General features: G+C 51.5%; 1 protein-coding gene across 3 annotated transcripts in view; it reads left to right on the forward strand.

Annotated features, from left to right (window-relative positions):
* The first annotated feature begins 1,704 nt into the window (after positions 1 to 1,704).
* Itgb4 (integrin subunit beta 4) overlaps positions 1,705 to 12,368 on the forward strand; it is a 35,648-nt gene continuing 24,984 nt past the window's right edge. For all 3 annotated transcript variants that reach the window (XM_051159063.1, XM_051159064.1, XM_051159065.1), the window contains exons 1-11: positions 1,705 to 1,859; positions 3,270 to 3,352; positions 3,589 to 3,690; positions 3,865 to 4,069; positions 4,806 to 4,902; positions 5,075 to 5,246; positions 8,589 to 8,852; positions 9,368 to 9,457; positions 9,741 to 9,863; positions 10,225 to 10,389; positions 10,846 to 10,922. In XM_051159063.1, the coding sequence (XP_051015020.1) occupies positions 1,775 to 1,859; positions 3,270 to 3,352; positions 3,589 to 3,690; positions 3,865 to 4,069; positions 4,806 to 4,902; positions 5,075 to 5,246; positions 8,589 to 8,852; positions 9,368 to 9,457; positions 9,741 to 9,863; positions 10,225 to 10,389; positions 10,846 to 10,922 (1,463 nt within the window). In that variant the 5' untranslated portion in view covers positions 1,705 to 1,774. The remainder of the gene's footprint in view (positions 1,860 to 3,269; positions 3,353 to 3,588; positions 3,691 to 3,864; positions 4,070 to 4,805; positions 4,903 to 5,074; positions 5,247 to 8,588; positions 8,853 to 9,367; positions 9,458 to 9,740; positions 9,864 to 10,224; positions 10,390 to 10,845; positions 10,923 to 12,368) is intronic.

The raw sequence follows: 12,368 nt of genomic DNA on the forward strand, positions 1-12,368 counted from the left end.
CCTCAGCATCACAGACCCTGGGGCTGACCTCTGTCCTACAACCTGGGGTGCTAAGGAAGGAACCAAAGAGGAGGGATGGTGGATATGGCCTTGTCTGGGGCCCTGGGAGTTCTGGCCCTAGAAAAAGAGGTGTGGCCCTGGCCTTCGCCCTCCTGTGTGCAGGCCTTGGTAGCTCTGGGGTAGCCTCTTTCTTTACAAGGCTTCGGGCTAGCCATCTTTTCAAAGACCTGGAAGGTTGCTGATGTGCTGGGATGGTTTAACAGTCCTCTAAAGGCCACCATCATGTGACAGTGGGTGGCGGGAGCTTCCCCTGGGGTCCTGAAAACTCAACTAGGTAGAAGTTGAGGGGGAAGTAGGGTGTTTAGAAGCCACACCAGGGAGCCGGGCGTGGTGATGCACGCCTTTAATCCCAGCACTCCACTCGAGAGGCAGAGGCAGGCAGATCGCTGTGAGTTCGAGGCCAGCCTGGTCTACAAAGGGAGTCCAGGAATGCCAAGGCTACACAGAGAAACCCTGTCTCGAAAAGCCAAAAAAAAAAAAAAAAAAAAAAAGAAGCCACACCAATGAACCAGCAGTGTATGTAAAACCCAGACAGTAGCATTCCGAGCCAGCACCTCTCTTTTGGTCCCACCACCCCACACAAAGAGCAAGACAAGTGGTACAGAGTGGACAGCAGGGACAGTCAGAGCCCCTGTAGAGGAAACTTACCTACTGAGAGGCCATGTCTCCGACCACTGGGAACCGGTGGGCAAAGTCAGAATAAAAGCCTACCCTGCCTTCGCTGAGGCCAGCTCCAAGAGACCTGGTACTGGATCATTCTCAGAGCCCAGAGTCCACAAAAGCCAGAGAGGTCTTCCTCGGGCAGAGCAGAGGTATCAGGGCATGTGGTCACTGTAGGGACAGCAAGAAAGGCCCAGTGGAGAAGACAGGTAAAAAAAATCCTTGTCTCGGGGCTGGAGAGATGGCTCAAAGGTTAAGGGCACTGACTGCTCCTACAGAGGTCCTGAGTTCAATTCCCAGCAACCACATGGTGGCTTACAAACATCTATAATGAGATCTGATACCCTCTTCTGGCATGCAGGTGTACATGCAGGCAGAGCACTGTATACATGATAATAAATAAAGAATACATCTTAAAAAAAAAAAATCCTTGGGGCTGGAGAGATGGCTCAGTGGTTAAGAGCACTGACTGCTCTTCCAATGGACCCGGGTTCAATTCCCAGCACCCACATGGTGGCTCACAACTGTCTGTAACTCCAAGATCTGATACCCTCACACAGACATACATGCTGGCAAAACACCAACGCACATACAATAAAAGTAAATAAATTGCCGGGCATGGTGGTGCACGCCTTTAATCCCAGCACTCGGGAGGCAGAGGCAGGCGGATCACTGTGAGTTCGAGGCCAGCCTGGTCTACAAAGTGAGTCCAGGATGGCCAAGGCAACACAGAGAAACCCTGTCTGAAAAAAAAAAAAAAAAAAAAAGTAAACAAATTAAAAAAAAAAAAAATCCTTGTCTTGGCCATTCACAGGCAGAGCACCCCCAGTGGCCACCTAACTCATGACAGTCTCCATCTCTTTCCCGTCCCCAAGAGCTGGGCTTATAGGCTTGATCCACCATGTCCAGCGTGAGCCTCCATTGCCACACTTACACCGCGATAGTCTCATCTGAGCAGTGAAACTCTGATAGGGATCAGGGAGCCCATGCTGCAGACCAGGGCTGTTGAGGCATCGCGTGTCCACTGTTGTGATTTTGCAGGAAGAGGAGGAAGATGGCAGGGCCATGGTCCAGCAGCCCCTGGGTGAAGCTGCTGCTGGTAACAGTGCTGAGTGTCGTCGGCCTCCCTGGAGATATGGGTGAGTCAGAGCATCCCTTCAGTCCCCTCTTGGCGGCTTATGACACGACTCTGCATATGTCAGTCAGCCTCTCGGGCTGGAGAACCGGAGGATCCATGCCCTTCGCCTCTGCTAGTAGTAAGCCCTGCGTGGTGGCCTGGGATTGAAAGGAGGGGGCTGTGTAGGGAGATAAGGCACCCACTCAGAGGCAGCGCCCAGGCCTCAACCATGGAGCTGAGGAGTGTTGGGGGAGCCTGGAGGGAGCCTGCAGACATATCAACTGCTCTCTTGAGTGCCGCTAGTTGGAAAATGACTCCTACCAATTAAATGTTCCCTGCCAGTGGAGGTCATGTTCATCGTAGCGAGGGTCATGGCGGGGATATTTACCCCGTAGAAATTGACAATCCTAAGGAGTTGGGGTTTCCCTCATCAAAACCACTACTAGCTGGGGCCGGGCGTGGTGCTGCACGCCTTTGATCCCAGCACTCGGGAGGCAGAGGCAGGTGGATCTCTGTGAGTTTGAGGCCAGCCTGCTCTACAGAGTGAGTTCCAGGACAGCCAAGGCTACACAGAGAAACCCTATCTCAAAAAACCAAAAAAAAAAAAAAAAAAAAAGACAAAAAAAAAAAAAAACCCAAACAAACTACTAAACACTGACTGGAAAGCCTCGGCCTACAGTCCAAGACAAGCCTCACTGTGTGCTGTGGTGCAGCTAGTAGGGCCTTATTGTGACTCTAACAAAACAAAACCAGGGGGAACCGCAATAACCTTTGAGGAAATTGAGGCCTCTTACTCCCTTTCTGAGAACCTACTGTGTGCCCAGCCTCGCGTTAGGCTCGTGATGAACAAGACAGTCATAGCCCCCTCACTAGAGGAGGTTCGGGACACAGACTAGACCCCGGCAGCAGTCTAGGAAGCACAAGCCATAGTGAGGAGGGACTGCCAGGGGATGGTGGATGTGGCTCGTCACAGGCGTCTGGACAGGTGGGAGCTTTTGTAGGGCCAAACAATGACAGCCAACCTTTCGACACTGAAACATGGTGTCACCTACAAAGTTCGTGCTAGGGAACTATGCAATCAGGTTACCAAAAAGAATCTCATGGCACGTTGAATAAGTCTACAATTGTGTCTTGGTCTGCATTGATAGCTATGTTTAGTCACAGGGGCCCCAGGGATACAGGCTGGACACACCTGGGAAGGATTGAGTGGCAAGAGCGATCCACCCCAACAAAGCCCGGGCTTCCATCTTTGTCGTTCTATTCCACCCTCTTGACTTGAGAAAACAGTTCCAGGTTTGAGACCTGGGCCTGCTCATTCCTAGCTCTGTCCTCCTCCTCTCTAAATTTGGGGGAGAGAGTCCACACTTCTGGAGGGAGTGAGGGTGCAGCTGGGAAGGGTGCAGCCCTCCTTCACGTGCCCTCTGCTCACCAGCCAACCGCTGCAAGAAGGCTCAGGTGAAGAGCTGTACCGAGTGCATCCGCGTGGACAAGAGCTGTGCCTACTGCACAGATGAGGTGAGCGACTGCCACTAGGCTTTCTAGGCCAGCCTCGGCTACCATCCACCACCATCCCCCACAGCCCATCTCTGGCTCTGGCCAACTTGCCTCTCGCCATTGCCCTCGTCTAACCCAAAGGCAGGTGGGTATGTGAGAAGAGGCAAGGGGTCAGGAGAACCAGGAGGGAACAACCCGGGGTTGGGACAGCCAGGGGTTGGCCATTCCCTGCCCTGAGCCCGTCTGCTTCTGACCAGCTGTTCAAGGAACGGCGCTGCAACACCCAGGCGGAGCTTCTGGCTGCAGGCTGCCGGGCAGAGACCGTGCTGGTCATGGAGAGCAGCCTTGATGTCACAAAGGTGCCTGGAGTCGGGGGGGGGGGGGGGGGGCAGGAGGACAGAGGGAAGACTGGGCTCTCCAGGTCTAAGACTGACTGGTTATAAGGATCGTGGCACACCGTGGCAAGCCTGGGATGCCCCTCTCGGGTCTCCAGAGTGACCTTCTGATAAACCGTTCCACTCCCTTGGACACAGAACATGGAGATTGACACCGCCCTGCATCGCAGCCAGGTGTCTCCCCAAGGCCTGCAGGTCCGGCTGCGACCAGGCGAGGAGCACAGCTTTGTGTTCAAGGTGTTTGAGCCGCTGGAGAGCCCTGTGGATCTGTACATCCTCATGGACTTCTCCAACTCCATGTCTGACGATCTGGACAACCTCAAGCAGATGGGGCAGAACTTGGGTATGGCTCCAGTATGGGGAGGGGGGAGGGGGGCTCGCCCAGCTAGTCAGGGGGCCAAGACACAAGGCAGCTGCACACACCCCTTGAGGAAGGGCAAAACATCTGAGCCGTCACCCCCCATACACACATACACCTCGAAAAGCCCCCAAAGGAGCTCAGAGGGAGATTCTGGCCAGACCCTGCTCACTATCTGAGAATTCACAGGAGGCCCAAGAATGGCAGGCAGCTGAGCCAGCTGGTGCTGACAAAGAGGGAACCCCCCTGCCTCAAGGCCATGGGTATGTCAGTTCTGCAGACTAAACTGAGTGCAGCGCCCACCTGCCCCACTAATCTCTAAGTGCATAAATCTATGTCCCCTCCCCGACCTGCACATCTGAACAAAAGGGGCTGGAGAGATGGCTCCATAGTTAAGAACACCGGCTGCTCCTCCAGGAGACCTGGGTTCAATTCCCAGTACCAAGACAGCAGCTCACAACCATCTCTAGCTCCAATTCCAGAGGATGTGATCCCTCTTTAGGTCACCATGAATACAAAGGATCCTCATGGTGCACAGGCATATATGTAGGCAAAATACCTGAGTACATAAAATTTTTAAAAATTTAGATGGAACAAGAGCTATGAGTACATATGCAGTGTTTACAGGAGGTCGCCTTTGCCAGCTTCCTCCTTCCTGAGGCAGTACAGGGTCCCCGTGGGAATGCTGGGACTCAGCTCTTTCTTTTTTCCTGATGTTCAGCCAAGATCCTGCGCCAGCTCACCAGCGACTACACTATTGGATTTGGAAAGTTCGTGGACAAAGTCAGTGTCCCTCAAACGGACATGAGGCCTGAGAAGTGAGTGGCTGAGTAGGTCTGGGGGGTGGAGAGGCAGGGGGCAGGCTCCTGGCCGTGTGCTCCACCTCCTCTCAGACTGGCACTTAGAATTCTCCGCTGCCCGGAATGAGTCGTGCACACCGGAGCGTGTGGGACCTGACCCCTCCCGGACACTATTTCCACCCCCGCTCAGGCTGAAGGAACCCTGGCCCAACAGCGACCCCCCATTCTCCTTCAAGAATGTCATCAGCTTGACAGAGAATGTGGAAGAATTCTGGAACAAACTGCAGGGAGAGAGGATCTCAGGCAACCTGGATGCTCCTGAAGGGGGCTTCGATGCCATCCTGCAGACAGCTGTGTGCACGGTGAGTGCCTGGAGGGACCCTGCCAGCCTACGCCAGGGCTGCAGCTTCCTGGGAGGTACATAAACTACTGCAGACCCTTAAAGCGGTCCCCCAGAGGCCTGGACTCCGTTACTTAAGATCATCAGACATTCCAGCGGCAGTCAAGGTCCGTACCTACATAGTCACACCCGGCTTTCTTTTCTTTTCTTTTTTTCTTTCTTTCTTTCTTTTCTTTTTTTGTGAGGATTTTTTAAAATGATTTTTTTTTATTATGCATACAGTGTTCCGCCTGCATGTACACCCACAGGCCAGAAGAGGGCATCAGATCTCATTACAGATGGTTGTGAGCCACCACGTGGTAGCTGGGAATTGAACTCAGGACCTTTGGAAGAGCAGGCAGCACTCTTAGCCACCGAGCCATCTCTCCAGCCCTGTTTCATTTTTTATATTGGCCAGCAAGACAGACATGGGTCTAGTAGTTCTGTAATGTTCGGGGCCCTGTCATTAGCCTGCCAGGCCATCTCCTAGATCTACAAGCTGTCCAATCTCCAACTGTGCTGGCACTTAACTATTTACTTATTTATGTGCGGACGAACATGCCACAGTATGGAGGTGCGTACGCAGAGGTCGGAGGACAACTTTCAGGAGTCAGTTCTCTCCTTCCGCCAGGCCTAGGAGCATAGCTCACGGTAATCAGGCTTGAAGACAAGTACTAGGCTACATCAATTTTTTTTTTCCACTTTGAAAATAACCTATCTAGGGGGCTGGAGAGATGGCTCAGAGGCTAAGAGCACTGACTGCTCTTCCAGAGGTCATGAGTTCAATTCCCAGCAACCACATGGTGACTCACAACCATCCACAATGAGATCTGGTGCCCTCTTCTGGCATGCAGTACATGCAGGTAGAGCACTGTATACATAATAAATAAATATTTAAAAAAAAAATAACCTATCTATACTGCACATAAATTAGAAAACAAAGGACAAAGCCAGGTGCCGTGACCTGTAATCCCAGCACTAGGGAGGCAGACAGAGGCAGGTAGATCTCTGTGAGTTCAAGGCCGGTTCCAAGATAGCCAGGGCTGTTACACAGAGAGACCTTGTCTCAGAAAAAACAAAAACCAAAAAACTCTCAATTTTAGCCGGGTGGTGGTGGCACACACTTTGAATCCGAGCAGGCAGGAAACAGAGACAGGTTGATCTCTGTAAGTTCGAGGCCAGCATGGTCTACAAAGCAAGTCCAGGACAGCCAAAGCTACACAGAGAAAACCATGTCTTGAAAAACAAAAACAGCCGGGCGTGGTGGCGCATGCCTTTAATCCCAGCACTCGGGAGGCAGAGGCAGGCGGATCGCTGTGAGTTCGAGGCCAGCCTGGTCTACAAAGTGAGTCCAGGATGGCCAAGGCTACACAGAGAAACCCTGTCTCGGAAAAAAAGAAAAAAGAAAGAAAGAAAAAAACAAAAACAAAAAAAAAAGCAAAACAGGCTGGGCATTATGACATACATCTGGTCTACAAAGTGAGTTCAAGGCAGCAGGAGCTACATAGTAAGGCCCTGTGTCATAAACAAAGCAAATTAAGCCAGGTGTGGTGGCGCACGCCTTTAATCCCAGCACTTGGGAGGCAGAGGCAGGCCTGGTCTACAAAGTGAGTCCAGGACAGCCAAGGCTATACAGAGAGACCCTGTCTCAAAAAACCAATAAAAAAAAATAAACCAAGCAAATTAAACAAACAAACAAGAACAATGGGCTGGAGAGATGGCTCAGCAGTTAAGAATGCACTGCTTTCCCAAAGGACCCAGGTTCAATTCCCAGCCCCAAGATGGTGGCTTACAACTGTCTGTAAATCAAGTTACTAGGAACCCATCTCACTTTTCTGGCTTCCACAAACACTATGCATGCATGTGGTATCCAGACAGGCAGACATGCAGGCAAAACGTCCATATACATGAAATTAAACTTTTTTATTCAATAAATGTATAAAATAATGGGCTAGAGAGATTGCTCAACAGTTATGGGTTGCTCTTCCAGGGGACCAAAGTTTGACTCCTAACACCAATAACCAGCTCAAACTGCATGTAACTCTAGCTAGGGGGAATCTGACACCCTTTTTTGGCCTCAGACATCTATACACATGAGGCATACAAGAAACGTGAGTACACACTTATACAAATAAAACAAATCTTTAAAAAAAAAAAATCACCCAAGCCAGGTATGGCGGTGCACACCTTTAATCCCAGCATCTGAGAGGCAGAGGCAGGAGGATCTCTGTGAGTTTGAGGCCGGCCTGATCCATGTAGTGAGTTTTAGGACGACTAGGGCTACATAGAGAGACACTGTCTCACATAAATAAATAAATCCTTCCAAATAGTGCTAGATGTAAGTGGTCTCTGCCTATGCCCAGCACTCAGGACGTTAAGGCAGAAAAGATGGCAAGTGTGAGGTCAGCCTGGACTGGGGGCAGGGCCTTGTCTCAGAAACAAAGATACCCTATGTATTTTGCAAATTATTTGCCATACGCTGCTGTCTTAGCCAGTCTTCTATTGCTATGAAGCAGCACCATGGTCACAGTAAGTCTTAGGAAAGAAAGCATGTCACTGGGACTGACTTACAGTTTCGAAGGTTTAGTCCATTATCATTAATGCGGGAAGCATGGTGGCATTCAGGCAGACATGGGGCCGGTCCTGTGTGATTCCTCACTCACATTCAGGGACAGCAGGAAGAGAGAGACAGAGACACTAGACCTGCCTTAAGCTTCCAAAATCACAAAACTTCCAACAGGGCCACACTTCCTAATCCTTCTCAAGTGGTACCGTTCCCTCATGACCAAAATATTCAACTATGTGAGCCTGTGGGGCTTTTCCTCTTCAGACCACTATACCTGCCCTACCTCGTGCAGCCTGCCCACTTCACCTCACATGCTCTGTGAGCATTTTCCTTTTTTTTTTTTTTTTTTCAAACATTTATTTATTATGTATACAGTGGTCTGCCTGCATGTATGCATGCCTGCACAACAGAAGAGGGCACCAGATCTCATTATAGATGGTTGTGAGCCACCATGTGGTTGCTGGGAATTGAACTCAGGACCTCTGGAAGAGCACCCAGTGCTCTTAACCTCTGAGCCATCTATCTCTCCAGCCCCTGTGAGCATTTTCCTATGCATCTAAACTATCCTTGCAGTGTGGCTGAGGGCTTGAGGTCAGGCGGAGCTGTCCCAGTTTTCCCTGTCGTCATTCACTGTGCTGCCATGACTGGCTTCAGCCCAGGCCCCTGCTGGAAACCACTCCCCCTTTTCCTGGCTGGTAAAGGAGTGTAGGTCTTCAGCAAGCAGCCTGCTTAGTGGGCGCGCCTCCCCTTGCCTTCCAGAGGGACATCGGCTGGAGGGCTGACAGCACCCACCTGCTGGTGTTCTCCACCGAGTCTGCCTTCCACTATGAGTCCGACGGTGCCAACGTGCTGGCCGGCATCATGAACCGCAACGACGAGAGGTGCCACCTGGATGCCACGGGCACCTACACCCAGTACAAGACGCAGGACTACCCGTCTGTGCCCACCCTGGTGCGCCTGCTCGCCAAACACAACATTATTCCCATCTTTGCTGTCACCAACTACTCTTACAGCTACTACGAGGTGTGAGGCCCCCTGGACCCTCGGGGACAGTGCGGGGGTGGGGGTGGGGGGGTGGCGGCGGTGGTGGAGCTTCTCAGACTTTCTCCCTTCACTCTTTCCTCCTCATGGCCTCCTCCCTTCCCAAAGCCCTAGGACGGGGCTCTCTGGTGGGAAAGCGTCTTGCCGGTGCCCTAACTGAACCCCCCCAAGCAGATGAGAGGGCAGGTTCCAGAACTTATTAGCAGGCTCGGTGCCTGGTTTTACCTTGTGCATCATAAGAACTAAGGAAGATGAGCTGGGCGTGGCGGCGCGCGCCTTTAATCCCAGCACTCGGGAGGCAGAGGCAGGTGGATCGCTGTGAGTTCGAGGCCAGCCTGGTCTACAAAGTGAGTCCAGGATGGCCAAGGCTACACAGAGAAACCCTGTCTCAAAAAACTAATAATAATGATAATAGTAAATTTAATTTAATTTAAAAAAGAACTAAGGAAGATACAAAATGAAGAAGCTTAACCCAAGGTCTGTGTTGTCTCCTGCAGAAGCTCCATAAATATTTCCCCGTCTCCTCTCTGGGAGTGCTGCAGGAGGACTCGTCCAACATTGTGGAGCTGCTGGAGGAGGCCTTCTATGTGAGCAGTGCGGGCTGCAGAGGCTGAGCCCCTCTGGGACAGGGAAGGAGGAAGGAGAGAGGGCGAGAGGTTGGAACTCTGGGCTAGGCCAGTGAGGCAGGGTCTCTGGCCATCCCTAGGAGCCTGAGGTATCTACTTGACAATGGCCTAGGCTCCTGCATGGTCATCACGTGCACACTGACATACGTCGTCCATTCACGTGAGAGGGGAAGAACAGTCCGGCCAGGCCAAGGTGGGCGAGCCCAGCCTCCATACGGACCATTGATTATTTCTTCTCCTTCAGCGGATTCGCTCCAACCTGGATATCCGGGCCCTGGACAGCCCACGAGGCCTGAGGACAGAGGTCACCTCCGATACCCTCCAGAAGACAGAGACTGGGTCCTTCCACATCAAGCGGGGGGAAGTGGTATGCTCCTGTGGACCCAGTGGAATGGGAGGTTAGGCGTGGCCTCCGAAAGGAGTGACATCTTCTAACAAAGGACACACGTGGGCGCTGGCATTCAAATCTCTGGCAGCAACCTCTTGGATGAGCTTGGCGCATTCCTCAGCTTGCCCATAGCCCTGTCAGTATAGTGGGGTGAATAGGAGGGCGTGGCACTAAGCGTTGCTAGGATGAGCAGGCTAATGAGCCAGAACCCACAGCAAGTGCAATCAGGGAACTAAGGATTAGGAATTAGGACATAGATCCATCCCAGAAGCCCAAGGGGCAAGGGCACCTCTGAGCATCCCAGCAACATCTGCCTTGGCTGACAGTGGGATCCCTGCAGGGCACATACAATGTGCAGCTACGGGCAGTGGAGGACATAGATGGGACACACGTGTGCCAGCTGGCAGAAGAAGACCAAAGGGGCAACATCCATCTAAAACCCTCCTTCTCTGACGGCCTCCGGATGGATGTTAGCGTCATCTGTGACGTGTGCGCCTGTGAGCTGGTAAGATTCAGCCTGCTGTGAGGGAGGGAGGGCCCTGGGTAAATGAGATGGAGCCTTCTGTGGACACATGTCCCTGAAGGCTATTCCCAAGTCACAGAGAGCAGCAGAAATACCCAGTGGCAAAACCAGGCATAATAGAAAAGCCTGTAACGCAAGCATTTAGGAGGTTGGAAAAAGAAAATCTCAAGTTTGAGGGCAGTTTGGGCTGTATAGAAAGTGGAGGTACAGAGGCAGGCAGATCTCTGAGTTCAAAGCCAGCCTGGACTACAGAGAAAGTTCTAGATTGGCCAGGGCTACACAGAGAAACCCTGTCTAGAAGAAAAAAAGAAAAAGGAAAAGAGAAAGTTCCACACTAGCCTCAGCTGCAAACTGAGACCGTGTCCCCCACCCGTCCCCCCAAATGTGCCCAGTGGCCCCGTCTCTTCCTTCTATGCACATACCATGGTCTCGTTCCAGCAAAAGGAAGTACAGTCGGTTCGCTGCCACTACAGAGGCGACTTCATGTGTGGACACTGTGTGTGCAACGAGGGCTGGTGAGTGGGGGAAGGAGCCTACTCTGCGATGTTCAGCCGCAGGGCAGTCCTTCTTTATACTCAGTTGGGGAGGGATGAGAGATCTGCGAACAGGCTGGAGGAGGGGCCACTCAATTGTTGGGTGAATCCAGTTCAAGCTATTTAGGATGGTCCCTATTAACTGAATTTGACGTCATCTCTTTGGGGCTTGTCTTATTTTCTTTGTTTGTTTAGTTGGCTGGTTGGGTGGTTGGTGGTTTTTTGGTTTTGGTTTTGGTTTTTTAAGATTTATTTATTATGCATACAGTGCTCTGCCTGCATGTACTCCTGCAGGCCAGAAGAGGGTGTCAGATCACATTATAGATGGCTGTGAGCCACCATGTGGTTGCTGGGAATTGAACTCAGGACCTCTGGAAGAGCAGACAGTGCTCTTAACCTCTGAGCCGTCTCTCTAGCCCCCTTGGTTTTGTTTTTGGTTTTTTGTACTGGATTATTGTCATCATTGAGATAAGGAAGGTCTTACTGTGTAGGACAGACTGGCCTCAAACTCAGTCCTGTCTCAGACTCCCAGGTCCTGAGACTATAAGTCTTTGCCACCTGTCTCTGATCTCCAATTCCTTCTCCTCCTCTTCAGTTACAATGGTACAAACGTGACTGACATTATCCTAGCCTAGGCTACACTGTTACCAGCTCAAGTGCTGTAAACGTGATTCCACTTACACTGAGGCACATCCATTGTGGACATGTGGGCTGTTTCTGAGTGTCTCTCTGCTGAAACTGACACAACATGGCTGCAAGGGGCGGAACTAGACCTCGAGGGCGGGTATGACCTGCTTTTCACTTTTTTTTTTTTTTTCTTGAGACAGGGTTTCTCTGTGTAGCCTTGGCTGTCCTTGACTGGCTTTGTAGCCCAGGCTGGCCTCGAACTCACAGAGATCCACCTGCCTCTGTCTCCCTAGCGCTGGGGCTTTTTATTTCTTATTTTTTCCCACCACACACAGACAGATTGCCTAATGGGAAATGGGTTTAGTAGCAGATATGGTGGCTCAAATGTAATCCCAGCTCCCAGGAGGCAGGGGCAGATGGGTCTCTGAGATGTTGAGGCTAAGCCTGGTATATAGATCAAGTCGCAGGCCAGCTGGGCCTGTAGAGTGAGCCGCTGTGTCAGAAAGAAAAGAAAAGAAGAGAATTTAGCTTATTGGTGAGTGTTGGTAAGGGTGTTTAAAGCTTTGAAACACTTGCTGGCTGTAGTGTTCCATGCACGGACCACTTGGTTAGTTGGGGAACTGAGGCAGGAGGATTCCTCAAGCCCAGAAGTTTGGAGCCTGAGCAATACAGTGAGACTTTAAAGAGACAGCAAACCCGCTTAAGCCAGGTGCAGCGGTACCTGCTCGTGAAGCCAGCACCCAGGAGGCAGAGGGACAATCTGGACCAAACCAGCCTTGTCTTAGTTCCAAGTCAGCCAGG

The sequence above is a fragment of the Acomys russatus genome, chromosome 16 (assembly GCF_903995435.1).
Source record: "Acomys russatus chromosome 16, mAcoRus1.1, whole genome shotgun sequence".
Lineage (NCBI taxonomy): Eukaryota > Metazoa > Chordata > Mammalia > Rodentia > Muridae > Acomys > Acomys russatus.